Below are 22,026 nucleotides of genomic sequence, written 5' to 3' on the forward strand. Positions count from 1 at the left end.
CACAGTGCCACTTCCAGCTTTTTTCTGCTTCTGTGGTGCTGAGGAATCAAACCCTGGGCCTCATGCATGCAAGGCAAACGCTCTGCCACTGAGCCACCTTCCCAGCCCCATAGAGCCATTATTAACTATGTGGTTCCCCAGAGTGGCACTATTGAGAGGTGGCCAAACCTATAACAGTTTGAGTCTAATAAGAGGTACATTGGGGGGGTGCCCTCCAAGGACTATACTCCTGGCATCTTTTCTGCTTCATGAAATAAGTTGTTTGTTCTGCCACACACTCTATCCATATTGTCCCTCCTTCACTACAGGCCCCAAACAGATTTGAACTTGTTTGAACTAGCATCTCTTTGCTCAGTCATCTCAGAGGGTTTTGTTTTTGTTTTTGCTGAATGACCTTTCACCCTGTTCCTTTTCTATTCCCTGATGATCCTCAGACCAGAGCTTGGGGCCTCTTGCTTGATTTCCCTCTTTGGTTCATTTTCTATACTGAGTTCAACTCCACCTTCAAAATAGATGCCAACTAATTCTTGCCCCCTCTGATACCAAGTGTTGGAGTAATGTGGAAGCTGCCCTTTCCTGCACACTCGAGATTGTCCCTTGATAATTAAAATGATCTTTTCACAACACAAGACCTGCCACTTGCTTTCCTGGGCATGCCTTCCCATTCCCTCCCAACTACCAAGAAATTGCATAGTAAGCCGTCATGTGTTTGAAGACCTTACCAGTTGACCTCTGGACATTTCCCCGAACTTCATATCCCATGGCCGCCTCCTTGCTAAGTTGCTTGCTGTTCCCCAGTAACTGTTTTCAGAACCTATCAACTTTTCCCATCCACATGAATGCTCTGGCTGCCTGTCTGACTTCCTTGCTTTATTCAGGTCTCTGTTTTATCACATCCTCTTCGGGCAGGGACCTTTTCTGACTCTACCCTGTAAATGGCCTGTGAGGCATACAATACCAGTGTGTCATCCTGATAAAGTCAGGCTGTCTCTGAAGTGGTAGAGTGAAGACTAAAGAACATGCCAGGGAAGGAGGAAGGAGAGAAAGAAAAGCCAGGGACAACTCTGGGGTTTGAATCCAGAGAAAGAATAGGCAGGTATTGGTTTATAGAGAAGTTCTGTGGTCATGAGCAAATCATGAATCAAGATTCAAGTCTAGAAAGGGGCTTGTGTAGCCCTTGCCTAGCAGCTCACAGTCCTGAGTTCAAATACCAAATACCACCAAGAATTTCTTATTTCAGTCAACGTGGGCTGGGTGTGGTAGTTGGTTGCCTGTAATCTCAGTCAGCTGCGCAGGAGGCTGAGATTGAAGGATCACAGTTTTTAGGCCAACCCTGTGACAAAACATGGGACCTATCTGAAAAATATCTCCCCCCCCCCAATAAAAGGGTAAGATATGGCTCTGAATACGACCCCTAGGATTAAAAACAAAATGGAAAAATGATAGTTTCACCATTCTCAGAACTAGGGTTGCTAAACAAGGGAACTAGGACTCCTGTGCATGTGCTTAAGGGGCAGATGGTAAGGCAGGGTGAATGCCAGACTCCATTTCTGTCAACTGCAGACACCATAGCACTGAACCAGGATCACACCTGATGAATGTGAATGGGACTGGACAGGAAAACAGAGCGTAAGTGCTCCGTTTTGTCTTACTATCTGTTACTCGTCTGAGAAAGACCCTTGAGCAATGAAACGGTCTCAGAATACCGGGTATGCTTAGGACTTTGCTAGAAAATCTTTGTTTCTTCCCTTCCTTCACTGCGATCTGAATGATGAGCTCCTGAATAACTAAAATTTGGAAGAGTCCTAAAAGGGAGGAAAAGTAAGTGAGCCTCTGTGGTATGGTGAAGGTACCAGAGAAAGGAGGGTGTTATTTCTTAAGCCATTGTAAAGGAACATCTGAGAGACGGACTAGATTCTACTACATTGAATCCAACCTTGACATTTACTTGCTGTGTTTTTCTAGTGGTCTCTTCTCTTATATAAAACTCGGAGTTGCGGGAAACCAGGGTAGAGTATAGAGCACGTCACAGGGATTCAGTGTATGTTGATCTGAAATAACATATCATATGGCAGAGATTTTACCAGTGCTTCCCAAAGAACCAGCAGTGTATTTTGTGTGTGTGTGTGTGTGTGTGTGTGTGTGTGTGTGAGAGAGAGAGAGGGGGGGGGAGGGGGGAGTGAAAGAAACAGAGACAGAGAGATTGCCTTAGATGCTTGTGGGACCTGGCAAGTCAGGAGTTTGCTGGCAAGATGGAAACTCCCAGGCAGAAGCTGATGCTATAGTCCAGCAATAGACTTGCTTCTTTTTAGCCCAGTGACAGATTTTCCTCTTTTTTAGTTCATAGACAATTTCTTCTTTTGCAGTCAAAGACTTGGCTTCTTTTTGCACTTTCACTGATTGGATGAGAGCCACTCTAGACTGTAGAATATTATCTTTCTTTAAAAGAGATTGACCCCTAGCTACACAATCCCCCCACAACACTTAGACTTTGTGTGGTTAAACTCTTAGGTACCTAGAGCCTTTCAATTTAACACATCAAATGAACCACGGCAGTATTCCTACCTCAAAGTTCATGTGGACTCTAAAGCAGGAAAGAAAAATGCCCACGAGACGATGAATAAAAAATAGAGGATGACATTGCTGTCATTGAAATAGGTTGAGTTTGCTATAACCAGTCATAAAAGGGGTTTGTGTTCTTCTATTCACAGCTGATGCTCCACCATTTGAGCTATGCCTCCAGCCTGGCATTTTGCTGGTTAGTTGGAGATAGAGTCTCACAGTCTTTTCTACCAGGATTGACTCTGGACCACGATCCTCAGCCCAGCCTCTGAGTATTTAGGATTGTAGTTGTGAGGCACTGGTACTTGGCTTCAATCATCTTTTTTCGATGAGCCGTGGTTTTTTCATACTACTCTCAATCATCTACCGTTCTTTTCTTTTTCTTTTTTTCCAGGGCACTTATTAGCCTCCGTAAAATTTACTTATCTCAGTATCTGTTACCTCTCATGTCTAGAATGTGTATCTCTTAGAGAGAATCTTTATTCTGATTATGCTTGTGTTTTAAGAGCTTAAAAAGTGATCTTGAGTTATGGTGAGGCCTAAGAACTATTTGGGCAGTGATTGAATATAAAGCTAAGGAGGGCCAGGCACTGATGGCTCATGCCTGTAACCTTAGCTAACTCAGGAGGCGGAAGTCAGAGGATCACAGTTCAAAGCCATCCCAGGCAGGAAAGTCTGTGAGCCTCTGATCTCCAATTAATCACCAGAAAACAGGAAGTGGTGCTATGGCTCCAAGTGGGTGAACATGAACCTTGAGGGAAAAAGCTCAGGGACAGTGCCCAGGCTCTGAGTTCAAGCCCCACAACCAACAGAAAAAGAAAAAGGAAAAGAAAGAAAAAAGAAAACTAAAGAGAGGCACACGGGAGGGGCTCTAGAATCTGAGTGTAATTAGGGAAGCTGAGTTATCACATGATTGGTAGAACACAGCAGCTCTTTCAAATAGATGAATTCATGACCACTGGAGCCAAATTCTACTTTTTCTTCAAAGAGCAGCAAAAGGTCTATAAAGAGTAAGTTCTTTGCTTTCTCTTAAGAGCTCATATTAAACTAGGCTTTCCTATATCGCTAGCAGCTAAGAAAATGGTGAGCTATACATTATATAATTGGTTTATGCAAATAGTTGAGTTTCTTGTACCAAATATAAAACTGAGTGATATTGAAAGACATCGCTCCTGGGGGAGTCCTCTGTGTGCTTCTTGCATAACTCACTTGGTAATTCCTGGTCTGGACAATATTTAAGACCCTTAATAATCTGGAAGGGCCTATCCTGGGGATAGGCCCTGGGTTTCTGAGGCTCAGAAACTTTCATGTCCTGACTTCATAGCTATGCAAGATGACCCTCCTTTGGAAACATTGCATGAAGTTCTCAAGGCTTGTTCAATTTAAGAAGCACTTTCTAGAACCATGCCTAATCCCAGAGCAAACCAAATTAACTCTCGCCACAAAGTTGTATAGAATCACACTCTTGGAAAACTTGAATACTTGTTGAAGCTCAGGAAGATTTGCTTGCTTTTGACGCCAGGATTAGCCACAACCATGAAATTCCTTGGAAAGCTCTCATTGGTAGTGATAAGTGTAAAACCCCAGAGCAGCTGGTAATGGAAAGCAGAGACGTATTCATGTCGGCCCTTCGTAGAACATGTGGCCCCTAGATCACATTTCAGTGATGGAAGATAAATTAAAAGTGATCACCAGAACTCATTCTAAGCCTTGATTTCCCCCCCTCCCCAGATTTCCTTAAGCAGCATGTGTTATGTTAATACCAAAATAACAAACATGTCTTCCAGAGGCCCCAAGAGAGCCAGGCATTAACATGGACTGTCTTGGTCAGAGAGTCTGATGTACCCAAGCTCAAGAAATTATAATTGTCCCGTGTACTACATGCAGTAAATGGTCCTTCCCTATCACGGATGTGGTGGAGAGTGCATTGTGCTACGCTTTAAAAATTTTTCAAACTATATTTTGCTTATTTCATTAATTTATTTGTCCTGGTTCCAGGGTTTGAACTCATCCTATCACTGGATTTCTTGCTCACAACTGGTGCTTTACCACTTGAGTGATAGCTCCAATCTTTTTTTTTCCAGTTCTTGAACTGAGATCTTGGTATAGGTTTATTTCTTTTTGCTTGGAGCTTTGAAGATACACGAAATAGTGCTTTCTAAATATCTGCAAATAAATGTCTGTCTGCATTAGTCCAACTTTAAGCATTGCTATTAAAACCAGGGAAGCAGATATTGTAAGAAAAGAGGTTTATTTTCCTTACAGTTTTGTGGGCTGAAAGTCCAAACAGCATGGAACTCTGGGAAGAGACCCCAGAGTTGCTGTCTTGTCACATGGTAGGTGATGTCACAGAAGGAGCTGGTGACAGAAAAGCCAGAGGGTGATCCAGGAGTTAGACTTTGCTTTCTTGTAACTACTTCATCTCTTGAGAATAGCCTAGAGAGTTCAATGAGAACAGCTACACCTTGTAAGCTAACCACTCCCACGGGGTCCTACCTCTGACGGGCCCCTTGAGCTTTCTACATGGAAAGCAAGAACACTTGGAGCTAAGAAAAACGCTGCCTGTCTTTGATGCCAGGATTAGCCGTGGCCATGAAAATTCCTTGGAGTGATAACTGTAAAACCCCAGAGTAGGCAGAGTGAGCTCCTCACTCCGGGGATCAAGCCCCATCCAACTCGTAGCAGAGAGTGTGTGTGTCTGTACTGCTTTCTCATCAGAGTGCAGTTTATGGTTATCATTGGATCTGTAATGTTCTGGTCATCTTCATCACCCAATGGATCAGATGGAAACACTCCCACTTGGGAGAAATGGCCAGCTTCCATGGTGTCAAAAGTCTTTTCGCTTTGACCGGTTTCAAGCTGTCATTCTTGACATCATTGCAGGGGGAAAAAATCTGGAAAAGATGTGCAGAGTTGGCACTCTTAAACGTGTACATACCAGCTTCTGCGCATTATTAGAATGTAGAACATTAGGAAGAGAAAAGGATTTTTAAAAATAGAGGTAACAAATCTGTAATATTGTAGCAGCGAACAAACATCAAGTTCTCAAATAGGATTCTTTTTCCCTCTGGCATTTTGTCTATGTGTTCTTTATGTCTTTTGCTTCTTGATTTACTTCCTCAAGAATATCATGTTAATGGTTGCATAATGTTCCAGCAGACTGATGTAAGATTATTCATTAACCCTAATTGTAGACATCTATGAAACGACTAATTTTTAATACTGCTATAAATAATGTTCTAATATCATTGGATCTATATCTATATAGATATATTTCTTTGGTTATAGATCTTCCTTTATATTTCTAACAATTTCCTTAAGACAGATTTAGAATCTGATTTTAGAAATCAAATTTTTTTAATTTGGGCCTTTAAAAAAATATTTCCTGGGCTGGGAAGGTGGCTCAGTGGTAGAGTGCTTGCCTTGCATGCATGAGGCCCTGGGTTCGATTCCTCAGCACCACATAAGCAGAAAAAGCCGGAAGTGGTCCTGTGCCTCAAGTGGTAGAGTGCTAGCCTTGAGCTGAAGGACAGTGCCCAAGCACAGAGTTCAGGCCCCACAACTGGCAAAAAAATTCTGAAATTATCTAGAAATTTGTAGTAGTATGTTCCTCCTCATGGTAGTTAACAGTGTTTTTACCCAGACCAAGCAAAACAGTTTCTGTCTGTTAATCCCAAATATTTAGGAGGCAGAGATCAGGAGGACATTAGTTTTAAAAAGCTATAGAAGCCGGCTACCAGTGGCTCATGCCTATAATCCTAGCTACTCAGGAGGCTGAGATCTGAGGATCGTGGTTCAAAGCCAGCCGGGGCAGGAAAGTCCATGAGACTCTTTATCTCCAATAAGCCACTAGAAAACTGGAAGTGGCGCTGTGGCTCAAGCAGTAGAGCACTCGCCTTGAGCTGAAGAGCGCAGGGACAGTGCCCAAGCCCAGAGTTCAAGCCCCACAACCAAAAACAAAAAAAAGCCATAGAAATCCCATCTCAACAAACAAACTAGATGTGGTAGCAACATTCTGTAATCCCAGAAGCCTCCCTGGAAGGCATGGGTACAAGGATTGCGGCTTAACATCTGCCCAGGAGACTCTTACCTGCAAAAAAAAAAAAAAAAAAAAATGGCTGGAGAAGTAGCTTGAGTGGTAAGACACCTTGCCTAATAAACCCTAGCACCTGAAAGAAAGAAAAGAAGAAGAATCCTTTTTCTGTAACTCACTACTTTTGTGTATGTGTGTGTGTGTGTGAGAGAGAGAGAGAGAAAGAGAGAGACAGACAGACACACAGACACACAGATAGACAGACAGAGACAGAGAGACGGAGAGGGATCGAGGGAGGGAGGGAGGGAAGGAGGGAGAGATTCCTGGGACTTGAACTTACAGCCTCACATCTCCAAGTTCTTACACAGCTTCTTTTCTCATGACTGGCGTTTTACTACTTGAGCACTATCTGCAATTCCAGCTCTTGATGGTTAAGAGGAGGCTAGAGTCTGGAGATTGACCTGCCCAGGCTGGCTTTGAACAGGCATGTGCAGATGTCAGTTTGAGTAGCTAATATGAGCGGTGTCATCCATTCACATCTGGCGTTCACTGACACTTCCTTTTATAACAAGTGATCATTTCTGATCATTTGATAATTACGTTTTCACATTGAACTTCTCTGCAAGTCTGCTGAATGTTTTCCCTCCTCCTGACCATTTCTGTTTCTCCTTTTTAACTTTTACCTCCATGTGATGACTTCTTCCCTGTGTCCCTATATCCTTGGTGACTTGGGGCCCGGGCCTGACCTGTGCCTACGTTACTTCTTGGCTAGTCATCTTGGAGCACAGGGGGCCTGCAGGGTCTCCACCATTGTCCTGGGGGCCTCCTTTCCTTACTCCTTTCAATGACTTTCATCAGTGCAAGCCCATCTCCCATCCCCCATCCAAACTCGCCCCCCTTCTCCCTTGCCCTGCCTCAATTCTCAGCATTCCCTTTTTCACAGCGCTCAGTGCTGTCTGATGCAACATGTCTCCTGTCTGTCCTTCATCCTCGTCCCCAAAGCAGAAGGTTGATAAAGATGGGCAGCACCCTTGAGAGCTAAAGAAGTATGGGACACTCGGTGACAGTTGTTGAAGGAATAAGTATACTCTGGCCCCGTCTTTAAACATTTATAAATGTTATTTTTATAAAATAAATTTATTTTTTTATTATGTAAAATAATGGGTTTTATGATAACATTTTAATTCTTGTAAACAATGTATTTTTATCTCATTCACTCTTCATCTGCCTTTCTGTTTCTCTCCTGCTGGTCCCGATTCCCCCAAGAGTCCACCTTTTACCTTCACATATTTTGTTTGTTTGTTATTCATTTAGAGATCTAGATTTCCCAAATGAGAGAAAATATTTAATATTTGTCTTTCAGAGCTTGGCCTTACTCCTCTTAACACAATGATCTGTAGTTCAATCAATTTTCCTAGAAACAACATAACTTCTTTTTTTCCCCCTTTACGGCTGTAAAACATGTTTTGTGTACATTTACCACATTTCCTTTTTCATTCATCTTTTGATGGGAACCTAGGCTTTTATTCCGCAGGCAGTCTATGGTGCATAGTGCTGCAGTCAGGGTGGATGAGAGGGTATCACTATTGTATGCTAGCTCTCAGTCCTTTGCGTGTTTACCTGGGAGTTAGATAGCAGGATCTTTTCTATTGTTGGAAGAACCTCCATACTGTTTTCCATAGTGCCTGGGCACTGCAGAACCATAGTTCCACCAATAGCATTTGCCCATCATCAACATTTGTTATTGTCTTATTCTCCTGATGATAGCAGTATGACTGGGTGGCATTGGAATCTCAGTATTTTTATTGTGTTTCTCTTTATGACTAATGGTATTGAACATTTTTCATGTATTTCTTGGCCATTTGTATTTATTCTTTGAGATCTGTTCTCTTCCCTACTTACTGATTGGATTATGTGTTCTTTCGCTGTTTATTAATTTTTTAGTTCTTTATATATTTTAGTTATTAATCCTTTGTCAGATGAATAGCTGGCCAAGATTTTGTTCCCATTAGGTGAGCTCTCTCTTCATTTTGGTAATGTTTCCTTTATAGTGCAGAAGCTATTGAATTTGATAAAATCCCAGTTTTCAATTCTAGCTAGCAGCTCTCTTTAAATGGCAAAGTTAATTATTTGCAATATAAATATTTTGTTAAAAAAAGTACATATTTGTAGATTGTTTATGAGTATGATTTTGAACAATTAGGTTGATAAGTTTATGTCGCTAAACCTTCCATTTAAATTTCTATTAAAATCAGACTTGCTTATTCTTATTCATAAATAGAACAGGTAATTTTCACCTATACTTCATTCGAACAGTTTTATTGTTTGATTTTTTTACGTGAATTCTTCAATCTAAAAAGAACTTTGTTGCATATGATAAAGTCAACATCTAAATTTGCTTTTTTCCCCATGTAACTTAATCGTTGGGTTTTTGTTATGAATTCACTCAGCTTTTCTTCTCATCATAGCTTATAGTATTTTTAAAATTCAATGTGAATATTTTCCTCTCCTGTAGAAGTCAATTCTCAGTGAATGTTTCTCCATTGTCTGCGTGGTAGTTCTGTGCTGGTATCTCTGTATTTTAAAAGTACTCTCCAATACGGATGAAATTTGTTTGCTTTTGTTATCATTACAAGTTCCCATAAGATAACAGAGCAAATATGTGGGACTCGGGTTCCCTGACGTGAAAGTTCAAGTTTACTCCAGCTACATTGAGTCTAAAGCACCTGGCACGTGTGACCGGGAGGAAGGATTGGCTCCCCCCACCCCACACTTTTGATAGTGAATTAAGATGATACTTTCCCCCTACTGGCTCCTTGATAAATATTTGTGGGTTGAATTGCATTGAACAACAGGGCATGAGGCCTTTCTAAGGAGCACTTTCCCTTCTCCATCTCTCTTGTGTTTTCTCCTTCTCTTAGCTGCGGTCCAGCGCGGAGCTCCATCCAGACCTCCTCACAGACTGCCTCACAGTGCAGCCCCTGCAGCCAGCCACTTCCCCACGAGATGCTCCTGCAGAAGGCCCCTTGGGCTGCTCCCCCAGGTCCGGTCCCGACCTCTATCCAGGTAAGAAAGCACACATAGAGCCAACCACAACCATCCTTCTTTAGGCCTTTCACCCGGGGTAAAGGGAATGTCACATGAGGAACAGTTGCATAAAACCATCTTGTGTTTGGCTTCATCAATGAGCTACACATTGTTCCCCTCTCTATGTGATTCCTGAGCTACGTTTGGTAACAGACTGTTTTGTTTTTGGTTTTCCTTGTCCAGAAACACCGTTAAATAATGGATTAGCTCTTTTAATTCTGCCAAAAGTTCAGTGCACCCAACCCTCCCAGCTATCTTAAATGTTCTGACTTGATTTAGACTCAGAGGAAATATTACCCCCGCCCCCCACCCCCGTCCTGTCCCCACCTTTAAATAGGTTACAGGCTGAAGGTAGATTGCTTAGTGGAAGAGTCATGATTGTCTTTGCATTTGAAAAAGAAGCTCCAAATTCCCCAAGATTGACTCGTAAGAATATTCATTAAATCCTCTCCCAACTCTTGAAAGAGAGGAAAGGGGAAGGCAACGCAATCACCTTCCTAATGCCTGGGTGTGAATATTAAATGACTTTAGATTTGGAAAATTGCATGTACGTGGTGAAAAGTTTGAAAAGATTAATGTACTATAAGGAAGTTATTTTTTGCTCAGTTTCTTAGCCTACATTTCTGTGCACTTTTTGCGCTACGGTGGTGATGTACGTGCACAAACATAATTATTATCATTGCATACAGAAAGCTCTTACTGTATGCTGTATGGAAACCAAAGTCATAGCTGCACCCCCACTTCAGACCCTGAGAACTTTCTATTTGCTCTGAGTTAAACTTCCCACCCACTTTCACCTCCACCAGACACCATATTCAGGATTGGCAGCAAGCTGATCTTTTCTTTTTCTTTTGAAAAGTACTAATTAAGCCATAAATAATGAAGCATTAAGAAAACAGAATGAAGAATTTACTGATGAATTCCAGTGGAATAAGAGCAAGACATCCTTGTGGAGTATTACATTTATTCAAACATGTATATAATACACTTTGCTCATGTATTCTCTCTCTTTCACACACACACACATACACACGTACACAATTAATATCTTCTCTTGTTCCCTTTTGTATAGCTTTTTTGTATGTTCTAGGGCTTGAAGTCTGGGCCTACGTGCTATCCCTTAACTTTTTTACTCTATTATTTGGGCCACAGCTCCACTTCTGGGTTTTTGATGGTTCATTGGAGATAACAGTCTCATGGACATTCCTGCCCAGGCTGGCTTTTGAACTGTGATCCTCAAGTCTTAATCTCCTAAGTAGCTAGGATTACAGGTATGAATTACTGGCACCTGACATTATATAGCTTTTTAACTTAATAGTACTACGATGGTCCAAATGCAGGAAAAATGGATATTAACCAATAATTTCAATAATACCAGTCACCAGCATCCCCATGATGGTCCAGTTTTAATGGCTCTTTAACAGTTCCTTTGGTTAAAACTCTTTTAGGGACCCATAGAAATGAGATTCAAAGTTAGAAGTTTGAAATAAGGTGCTTACACACACACACACACACACACACACACAATATGTAATAACACAGTTATGACACGTGCATAAATATTTGTATTAGATATGTACATGAAGAATGATTAGATTTTGATAATGTATTTATTCATATATACATATGCATGATTTGTCAAATGGTTGACATTTGAACATTTATTCCAGCACATGAAATTAACAATCAGGTTAAACATCCCATACAGCATTCTCCTACTTCTTCAGTCATATATGTATATATGTATATATATATATGAGTATGTATGTATGTGTATATATATATATATATATATATATGGGTATGTATATATATGGATATGTACATATATCCCAAGAGCTATTTACAAATGACTGAGAAATGGATCAATATTAAATATCAATAGTTTCCAGTGATGGGCCAGTCATGTTGCATTGAGCCCTCCTGGAAATGGCTTGGAGAAAACCATGCTATTTGCAACTATGAGAGCTTTGTTACACTTCCCACATAGCATGTGGTTCACCTTCAGAACCATGGTATTTTTTGGGTATATGTTGCTGGATGTCTGCTAGTGTCTGCAAATTTTTGGAACTTTAAAGATTGTAAGGTTGAGTTTGAGATGGCTTTGTGATTCCAAATAGATTCCTACTTTCTGTGTGACAATCTCACAAAGATCATGCGCTCTGAACCTTTGAGCCTCTAGCTGTGGCAAATGAGCTGCCACCAAGCGCAAGGAAGTTACGTTGCGATAGCCATTGACCAAGCAGCTTCAGATAGGCAGACATTTTCTGGGACTCTGAGAATACTTGATACAGACAGTGACCATCTTAGGCAACTTTGTTCCTGAAACTTCACTTCTTCAGGTAGCTTATACCCATGAGACTTTAATCTCCCCTACTTCTATTTCCTTCAGGCCCTATTTTATTTTCTTGGCATATATATATATATATATATATATATATATATATATATATACACACACACACACACATTAGTTATTATATAAATACATAATATCACACACATACATGTATGTGCCTGATTATACCTTTCATTTTGCAGAGTAGGCAACAAACTCAGGCAGAACCAAGCAGGAGGAAAAGCTACAGAAGAAAACTTGTAGCTTTCCTGTGCAAGTGCTGGAATTGTACTTGTATTTGTACACCAGCTGCAAGCATGTGCTAAAGCTCTATGGAAAAAAAGTCAAACTGTGAAAAAAAATGTCAAAGGTGCCACGGGAAACTGTTCATCAATTAGCTGAATGTAAAATCTGAAGTGTTAAGGCATTGAAATGTAGATTAAGACTTAGCTAAATGGCAAAAATACTCGCAAGTTATTTCCTTCAGTTTCTGTTATTCAAAACAAGGAAGATGTCTATTTAATGGTGGTCAGACACTCATGCTTTTAAATGCTAGCAAACTGATTTGGTCTAAAAATATCTGTGCAGCTCTCTGTTGAGCTGTGTATGTGGAAGGCTGGGAAGCAGTTAAATGTGGCCTTGAACACCACAGTCTCATAGAAGCCACAGTAATTCAAGATTGAAAGTCTCCAGATGTCATGATTTTGCAATGGGTATTTTCACTGAGTGGTGAACCGTGATTTACAAGGTTTTAGGAGAAGAGATGGTTTCCAGAACATCAAGATAAACAGGAAAGATAGCAGTTCTAATACACAGACTTCTTTCCTTTCCCCCCCATTTGTCTCCTTTTCCCCCCAGTGCTGGGGATCAAACCCAATGTCTAACACAAGCTCAGTGCCTCTGCCCACCCCCCGCCCACAGCTCCTGACACAAGAAATTTGTGTATCTCCTGAAATGTTGCCTTCCCTTATTGAAGCAGCCCTTTCACATTGATAAGATGGAGCTTGAGTGAAATAGATTGCCTGAAAAGACTTTCATTTCTGTAGTAGAAAATAGGTGTCCCAGGTTAAAGCAACCAAATAAACTTGAGTCCATGCTGAGGATGACTTGAAATTGAAGTGTTTACTTTTCCACTATTCTGAAAATCCCAGGGCTCCCCAACCTGGCTCCTATACTGACCTAAGAGCAATGTTGTGATCTAACGGGAAGAAGGCCAGCCAGTGATGAACAAGCCTCAAGGATGGCTCACTTTTATTTTCTGCCCTTTTGTTCAGAGGTTCTGTTTCCCCCAGGCCAGCCTGGAAATTCATTAATTTACTTGATGAATCAGAGAGATTTATCCGTGGATTGAGATGTGAATGCCACTTTCAGGGCTTTAATACCAGTACTGATCTTCTGTTGTGCTCCTGTGATAAACTAATGAAGCAGATAATCCTAAATTTTAGTGAAGGTCCAACATCACAGGCAGCTTAGACCAATGCCTGTTCTCTGCAGAGTCCACTTCTTAACAAAGAATGCTCTGTGGAAGATGATCTGGTCCCTGGGTGACCACAAAAGCAATGGCTCCTTCCATTCCGAAGCTGGGCTGCAGATTTAGTAAGAAGATATGACCTTAGTCAAAGACACAAGTCAGGAGGGCATCATAGAGTCTCTTGTGGCTGAGATGTTGGACTTCCATGGAAACCACCTTAATCAGATTAAGAATTAATGTAGCTAGACCCAGAGAAATCTACAAGAATGAGGGAGTTACATTGGTACCACTTCTTTGGGGTTATAAAATAGTGCTTCTGTTCCGTGTTTATAAGGTCCTGTTAAGGCATCTGAATTTTGAATGGAATGCTAAGGTTTTTATTTTTATTTTTTCAAGTAAAGTACACATTTTTATTTAAGTACCATATAGAAATGCAGAAGAAAAATAAATATTTCTTTTTAGAGCAGGGATTTTTCAAGCTGTATATGACCATTTCCTTCCCTCCTCATTCATTACTGAGAGATGAGGATTTCTCCCTTACAATATCATTAGTTTATGTGATAAATAGCACTATATTAAATCTATAGAAGGCCTAACTTTATACTTCCATACTTTGTGAAATAGTGTTTCATTTTAACGTGACTTTATGGTATATGTTTTAATATATATTCTACATTCTCAAATTGGATGTATTTGCTGTCTTTGGACCGCTTGCGACATTGTGTTAGAAATAATTTTCTATAAAAATGCCTCATATAGTCTGCTCCCAGAAAATGGTTGTTCATTTTGGGACGTTATTAGAGGGTACTAAATTGACACACAGATTTCCCAGTAGGTTAAACTTTACAGGAGAATTGTGAAGATAAAACATGATCTCCATAAAGATCTGTATAAAAAAAGACAGAACATGATTTTTAAAAGTGCACAGTTATTTCTGGCATTATCATTAGAAAGCACTGCTTTGTTCAAAGTTCACATGTGTGAAGGGACAAGAAAACAACTCTGAGATGGCACTGGACAGACGGACTTGGGAGACTGGGATACAAAAGAGATTTAAAGGATGCCCCGACAACAACATTTTATAGTATTTCTTTTGATGGTTTCTTAAGCTGCTTTCAAAAGCCAGTATTGTTTCTGAGGCATCTCTTGCACCAGATATCTACCAATTTGGATTGGAGAATCAGTGAGACTAGGCGCAAGTCTCCCTCATACTTGACTGGTATGGATTCTGTTCACCTTAACTTACAGATAAAGCCCTTCCTACTCTCAGTCTGATCCTAAGTAACCCTAAAATCTTGTGAAAATGCAGTTACCCCCTCCCCAGCCTCCCTGCTTGGTCCTTCGTTTCTGATTCAGTAGGTCTGATTCCAACAAGGTGAATTTCTTTCAGATGTTTCTGTCATCTTCCCAGATGACATTGGCTGCCACAGAGTTCAGGGACCACACTGTGAAAACCATTCTTCTGGGCCATAAAAATAATGTGACTCTGACTTCTAGGGCATCATGAACTGAATTCTGACCGAGAGAGGGGGAATGTATTAAGAGTAAGAATTTCTCTGGGGAATACATTTCTGTTGTTCACTTCAGAAAACCAAAGCTTGGATATTCAATTCACTATCCCCCACAAAGGTTGTATTGGTGTTGTTCATGTGTTGATTAACAGTAAGATCTAACAATCCCTCAACGAAAACACACACAAAAAGATAAAATGTCAATTCCAGCCAGCACAGGCCACATTTGCACATGTGAAGCTACCGTTAATGTCTTTATATATTTCCAAGCTTCTTTCCCTGGTGCTTCAGTATACCACATCAACTCTCTTCCCTTGCCTTCCTTTGAGTTTTTCATGCAAGATTAAGCTGAATTACTCAGTTGTACGATACGCACACATTTTTGCTGTAACAATATTTGTATGGGTGAGCCAAAACAATTCCATACTTCAGTGAAGAGAGAAAAGTATAGTAAGGCTGGGCAGTGGTAGCCTTTATTCCCACATGATTGCACATTATTATTTCTATCATTTTTCCTTATTTAATACTATTTTGCCAGCATCCAGAAGGGAAGTCTGGATCTACTCTTGGTGTATTCCCAAGGAGGTCTTAAAGAAGAGATGAATGGCAAGACAGAGAATTCAGGATAGATTTTCTGAAATGAGAAGTTAATACCTTTCTATAGATAGGAAGTTATGGACCAATCATCTGGGCCCAGAGTTCTGACTTTCTGCTTCAAGTGAATTTAGCATCAGAGGAAAGAAAGAAATAGGTAGTTACATCTATTTCTTCTGAACAATAGAGGGGAAAAAAAAAGAAAATGGGCATTTTCAGAGTGTTTATGGTCAGTGAAAATTCCTTTCTTGTATAGTTGTACAGGCACTAAAAAGAAACATGAGGAATAAATTGGACTCTAAACTGACTGAATTAACTTGGCTATAACTTGCCACACATTACGGTTATAAAGAAGTGTATTGTAGGAAATGAAATAAGTATTGTGAAATTTACTTATTTCCCTATAACCAACAGCCCTGGCTCAGAGTCAGGCTGTTTATATACTGTCTTTGTCACTATTGTCAGAGACTTACCATTCCTGTTTAGGTGCCCTGGCCTTGACTCAAACCATAAATAAACCACAAAAGTTAAGACAGCCTTCTTGAAGTCTTTGTTACGAGGTAGCTCTTGCCTTTTATGTTTCTAGCTGTGACCTGGGCTTGTTCCTTGGGTTCCAAATCTGTTCCCTCTCAATCAGCTTGGTTACTTAAGTCTAGCTCCTGCTCCAACTACTCTTAAGTACCCATCAGCTTTGATGTGGAGAAATGAACCTCATCCTAGAATTTCTATTGACATCTTAACCACATTTTATGCAGTTAAAGGTTTATCAGCTTCACTGGATATGTTACTGTGGGGGTGTGAAAAAAAAGTTCTTTGTCTGCCTTCTAGGAGTAAGCTGCTATAGAAATAAGATCGTCACTAGTTGAAAGAAAAAGGGATAAACTGTCATCACAGTGGAACTTGCTCCGCAGGCTGGTTCAAAAGGATGTGAATAAGCATTTCTTAAGAAAGGATATGCTTCAAGACAAATGCAATGCATCACCTGCCCAGAAGATTTTGTAGCATGAAAAGAATATTCTAGGAGCCACTATTCTGGTGCACCGGGCAACTTGAGGTTATATCTTTGGAGTCTGTTTTCTTAAGTAATACTCAACTCATCTCTGACTGTGTGCCATTTTATACAATCCCTATGATCATGTGCAGCTGCTTTTTGCTAAATATGATATATGTGATGTGTGTGTGTGTGTGTGTGTGTGTGTGTGTGTGTGTCAAAATACATCCTCTTCCTCTAACCCAAAGTTGCATCTTTGAGAGGAAATGCCACACTTACTCTTAGGAGTTCTCAGGATCAGTAAGTGTTCAACATCTATTATTGAACTCTTATCCAAATACTCGGAAAATGCACACTCTGTATAGCACTGAGGGAACACGTACCACAAATTACTCACCACCCATATTCTTTTTTTTGGGTTTTGATTTTTAGAAATGAGAAAAAAAATTGCTAAAGAAATTGAGAATTTAATCCACATCAGATAGTGGAATAAAAGAAAACTGAAGCATACTTCTGTAGATTTTGTATTCCAACACTTTGTCCACTCATTCACATTGCATTTTTAATGAAAGAAATCTACAGTAGCTCTCCTAAGATGGATAGATTAGAATACAAAACTTCTCACGAGATAGGCAGTGCCCTCTCAAAATGTCAAAGTTGTGTTTTGATGGTTACTAGTGTTTCGAAAATTCTAAAGCAGTGTTTCTTTGTATCATTTACATTTGTTTTGCCTTTTTAGAGTAGATATGATTGAAAAAATACGAGATCTAAAGTACTTTTCCTCCTCCTCTATGATGTGGTGGTAAGGATGCAATAGACTGTTGTGAGAATTAAATAAGATAGCATAAATAAGATAGCTCAGTACACTCCCTGCCAATTGGCATCTACAAAATGGATGCTCACTTTTATTTTTCCCTTCCTCTTTGCTTAAAAGCTTATGGGATTTGAAAGCCAAGATGACATTTGTGGCAGGGATGTTTTAAAACTCCTTCTTCCAATTCCTTTTATATGAGGTGCTGCTACTTAGTGTTCAGAAACAGATGTTTTGATATAAAGAATTCCTACCAAGAAGTAATCAAGATGATACTTCGGTCATTCTACATTCTAAAACCCCTATTTGAATCTGTAAATTAGACTTGTTTTTCTGTTGCCATGAAGAGCAGAAGTAGACTGACACTGACTACACAGGGTACTGTCATGCCTGGTTGAAAATTGAACTTAGTGAACAGTGAATTTGTGAGTGTGAGGCTGGCAGAAGAAAGAAGAAATTGAATCGATGTCTCCCACTAGGACATTTTTACAGTCATTGTTTTGTCCTTACTGAGGTACAGCCTTGGCCCCTTTTGATGTCATTTTGTAAAAAGCCTCTTCGGGCTCTTGTCTTTTATCTCAAAATATACTCCAAGGGCCATGTTGGGATGGAAGCCCTGGCTGAAACAGTTCCCAACAAGGAAAAGCTGCCAGAGAAAAGGGGGCTTCGTTCTAGTAATGCTGAGCCAAAGGCTGGCAGAAGGTTGAGGAGTAGACCTGGTTTTTCACTGCTTATCTGTTTTTCCTAGGAAGAGAAAGGTGTCAAGGCTTTGACTATCAAGGATTCTGTATTCTAAATTCTAAACCCCTTGTAAACATGTAGAGGAGACACTTGCTCTACTAAAATGCAAAGTATGCCTCCCACAATAAGATGTTTGAAATAGTTATAATTGAAGACCAAATCCTCTACCCTACCCTAGAGGAAAACTGCAACTCAGAATTCCTAGCGAAATAGTTATAATTGAAGACCAAATCCTCTACCCTACCCTAGAGGAAAACTGCAACTCAGAATTCCTAGCCAGGCACCAATGGCTTACACCTATAATCCTAGCTATTCAGGAGGCTGAGATCTGAGGATTGTGGTTTGAAGCCAGCTCGGGTAGGAAGGTCTGTGGAAATCTTACCTCCAATTAACCACCAAAATTACGGCAGTGGCACTGTGGCTCCAAGTGGTAGAGAGTTAACCTTGAGCAAAAGAGCTCAGGGACAGCAACCAGGCGCTGATTTCCAGCCCCATGACCAACAATTCGATAACATGTATGATGACTGATCTTTGTCTTGAGAGCAAAGTAAGTTAGGAAATAACACTAAGCACCTGAAGGCAAAAAGGGGAGGGGGTAAAGTTGTGTGCAGAGAGCAGAAAGGATACCTCCCACAGTCACAACCAACCTCACACCCATGCCATTCGCTCCCAGCTGGGGGCCACTACAGGCTCTGATTGTTCACCTCAGTCTGGTTTACAGGAGGGGATGTTATTGCTCCATTTTACACAGGTAGGAAAGAGAGATTTTCTAAGAAAGTACTTAACCTTAAGTACTCTTTTTGACTAAAAGTTGGAATTTCTGTGCCGCAGGCTGGAGTTCCCAGCTAAAGTTGTGCACTGTATTATGCCATTAGCAGAGAAATGGATGGATCTGGGGAAAAAAATCATGCTAAGTGAAGTCAGGCACAGAGAGACAAAGGGCATATGGGGAAGTTAGATCTACATTATAAATGTACATAAACATATACAGCAAGGATATATGCACATATACGCATATACTTAACTAAAGTAGGTATATTCAGGAGAGGAATCCAGTGGTATAACGCCTTTGAACAACTAACTTAATGGTTTAACAAAATGAATACCAGGAAACTGGAACATAGGTTATTGGGGAAGGGAAGTAAAAGAAAGGTGGGGGGAGAAGAATGGGGAAAGGAAGAGGGATTAAATGCAGTCCTAGTATTCAGTGCACATACGTGAAAATGAAGTTAGATAACTCGGGTGGACAGGTGGAGTTGGGACAAATGAGGAAGACCACGAAAGGGTTTATAACATGGATCAAGATGCATTGTACGCACAAACTGACATTGTGAATTGAAACCCCCTTTGTACAATTATGTAGGGTAATACAAAAATAATTAATTAATTAGCTAATTAATTGGATTTGGAGCTAGGTGCTGGTTGGGTTATGCCTGTAATCGGGCAACTCAGGAGGCTGAGGTCTGAGGATCATGGTTCAAAGCCAGACAGACTGTGAAAGTCCATGCGACTCTTATCTCCACTTATCCACCAAGAAAATAAAAGCCAGAAGTAGAACTGTGTTTCATTGTGGCAGAGATCCAGCCTTAGTCAAAAAGTTAAAGGATAGTACCTGCTTCCTAAGTTGAAGTCCCATTACCAGCAGGCATGCGCGCGTGCGTGTACACACACACACACACACACACACACACACACACACACACACACACACACACACACACACACACACACACACATTGGATTTGGGGGAAAAATGGGATTAGCTAACTATGCGGTAAATCTTTTTCCAAGAAGCCTTGGCTGTGAAGTGCTTTGAGAAGTCATGTGAAAGATGAGTGTGTGAATCACTCAACAGCTCTAAGAGGAAAGAACGTTTTTTTGTGTGGCCAACATGGCATAGGTAGGAAATAGGTAAGTAAGGCAAGAATAATGAAGAGTTTGGGAACCAGGAGGCACTAGAGAGTATTCTTATAGGAAAGTCTGTGTGGTTTATGCTCTTGTTCATCTTCTTTTACTGACTCTGAATAACATCCAAGAAGGGAGGATGGAAGGTGGAAATAAGAAAGATAAGGTACAAGGTTTGAGGTTAGATATGATATATGTTGTATGAAAACTCCAAGCAGAGTTCATGAAATGGTGGTCCAAGAGGAGCTGAGAGAATGATGCCATTCTGCTTGTTACAAAATGTCTTTGTGCTGAAATACAGATGGAGCAGGATCTTTCCTAAGCGTGAAGTTAATTACACCTGTTATTTCCAAATGTTTGATATCAACCTTTGGCATTTACATGGATGAGATCAGCCACTGTCTCCTAGTTGGATCACAATGTATTCCAGAAAGGCATGTAAGCATGCATCTTTTTCTGAACACTAACAACTTCTTTCTTGGCTATAAACCCAGCAGCATAGTGTGGAAATGTAATTGGGCAGCCTACATAGAAGTTTGGAGCTCATGGGGGGAATGTCTATTTGTAAACGAACTTGGAATATTCATGTAACTGTCCAATCATCAATAAATTCTCATTTTTACCTTATTTATTTCTGTTCCCCAGTGAACAGCAGCACTCTTAAACTCAACATTAATAGGCACGTTCTTCAGAGTTGTGCCTTCGCTTACCTTATTACAACATCTCCCTAACACATTTGTTTATCCGTTGCCAGGTAGCTCTTGCGTCAAATACTGGAATGTGTTTTCTTTGTCTTAGTGCTTGGGAGACAGTTGCATTGTCTGCCATCAATTAGCTTAGGGTAGCATGTCAAGCGTGTACCAGTGGTGTCATTTTAGTCTGACAGCCACCTGATCCGCTTGGGAAGGGATTGTTTCATTATCTTCTTATCAGAGCTGCTGGGTAATGATTCTCCACACTGTAAAGTGGAAAGCCAAAAAAAAAAAAAAAAAAAAAAAGACAGGCAGAAAGAATAGATTTTTAGTGATTGGCAATGTTAAAATTATTCACGCCACCAGGAGAAGGCAAAGATTAGAGGGATGAATGTACAAACCCACAAGAAGCTGCTTTTTCCTGATACAGGTGCAATGGGGAATGACTCTCTTCATTCCTGATGGAGGAGCAGGAGAAGGGGGGAATGCCCAGGCATTAAGAAGAGAAGGCAGAAGAAACTCACCCTTCTCATCCAGAAAAGGACAAGGATTAGCCAAAGCATCTCTCCCATTTTTCAGTTAACTTCAGTATGAAAAGCCCAGCTGTTTTTTTTTTTTTTCAAAGTGACCCCGATTGAGCATGTTCCTTGCTAGAAAACTCTTTCCTGGTTTGTGGACTCATGCTAAGAGAGCATTTCCCATTGAACAACAGTGCTATGAAATTGCTCATAGGTGAGCTAGATGGCGGTGGCTCACATCTGTCACGGTAGCTACTCAGGAGGCTGAGATCTAAGGATCATGGTTCAGAGCTACTGTGAGATTCTTATCACCAGCTAAGCACCAAAAAAAGCTGAAAGTGAAGCTGTGGCTCAAGTGGTAAGAGCACCAACCATAAGTGAAAAATCTAAGAGGTGGTACCCAGAATATAACTCTGTATTTGCACGCTTGCAAACACACACACACACACACTCACACGCACACACACAAATTGCTCATAGGTGAAATACAATGAACAGCTGAAAGTATCTGACATAAATTTTCATTATTTGGGACCAAAAATTTGGTCACTGACCAGGATTGGTAAGTCAGAAAGCCTGAAGGGAAATCTTTGAATTTTGAAAATTGACCAAGGTTGGATCTTTATATGCTCCAGGAAGAACAAACAAAAAGAAGGGCTGAAAAAAAAATATATATATAAAACTGAAGATAAACTAAGCTTTAAGAAGGACAATTGTGTTGACACTTTAGAAACAGCCCATTTTCTCTCTTTTACAAAGTGTAGTCATGCAT

General features: G+C 40.5%; 1 protein-coding gene across 4 annotated transcripts in view; it reads left to right on the forward strand.

Moving 5' to 3' along the window:
* Positions 1-22,026, forward strand: part of Glis3 (GLIS family zinc finger 3) — a 449,742-nt gene that overhangs the window by 366,517 nt on the left and 61,199 nt on the right. For all 4 annotated transcript variants that reach the window (XM_042699395.1, XM_042699396.1, XM_042699394.1 and 1 more), the window contains one exon: positions 9,517-9,661. In XM_042699395.1, the coding sequence (XP_042555329.1) occupies positions 9,517-9,661 (145 nt within the window). The remainder of the gene's footprint in view (positions 1-9,516; positions 9,662-22,026) is intronic.

This window comes from Dipodomys spectabilis, unplaced genomic scaffold (genome assembly GCF_019054845.1).
Source record: "Dipodomys spectabilis isolate Male_0828 unplaced genomic scaffold, ASM1905484v1 ptg000241l, whole genome shotgun sequence".
Lineage (NCBI taxonomy): Eukaryota > Metazoa > Chordata > Mammalia > Rodentia > Heteromyidae > Dipodomys > Dipodomys spectabilis.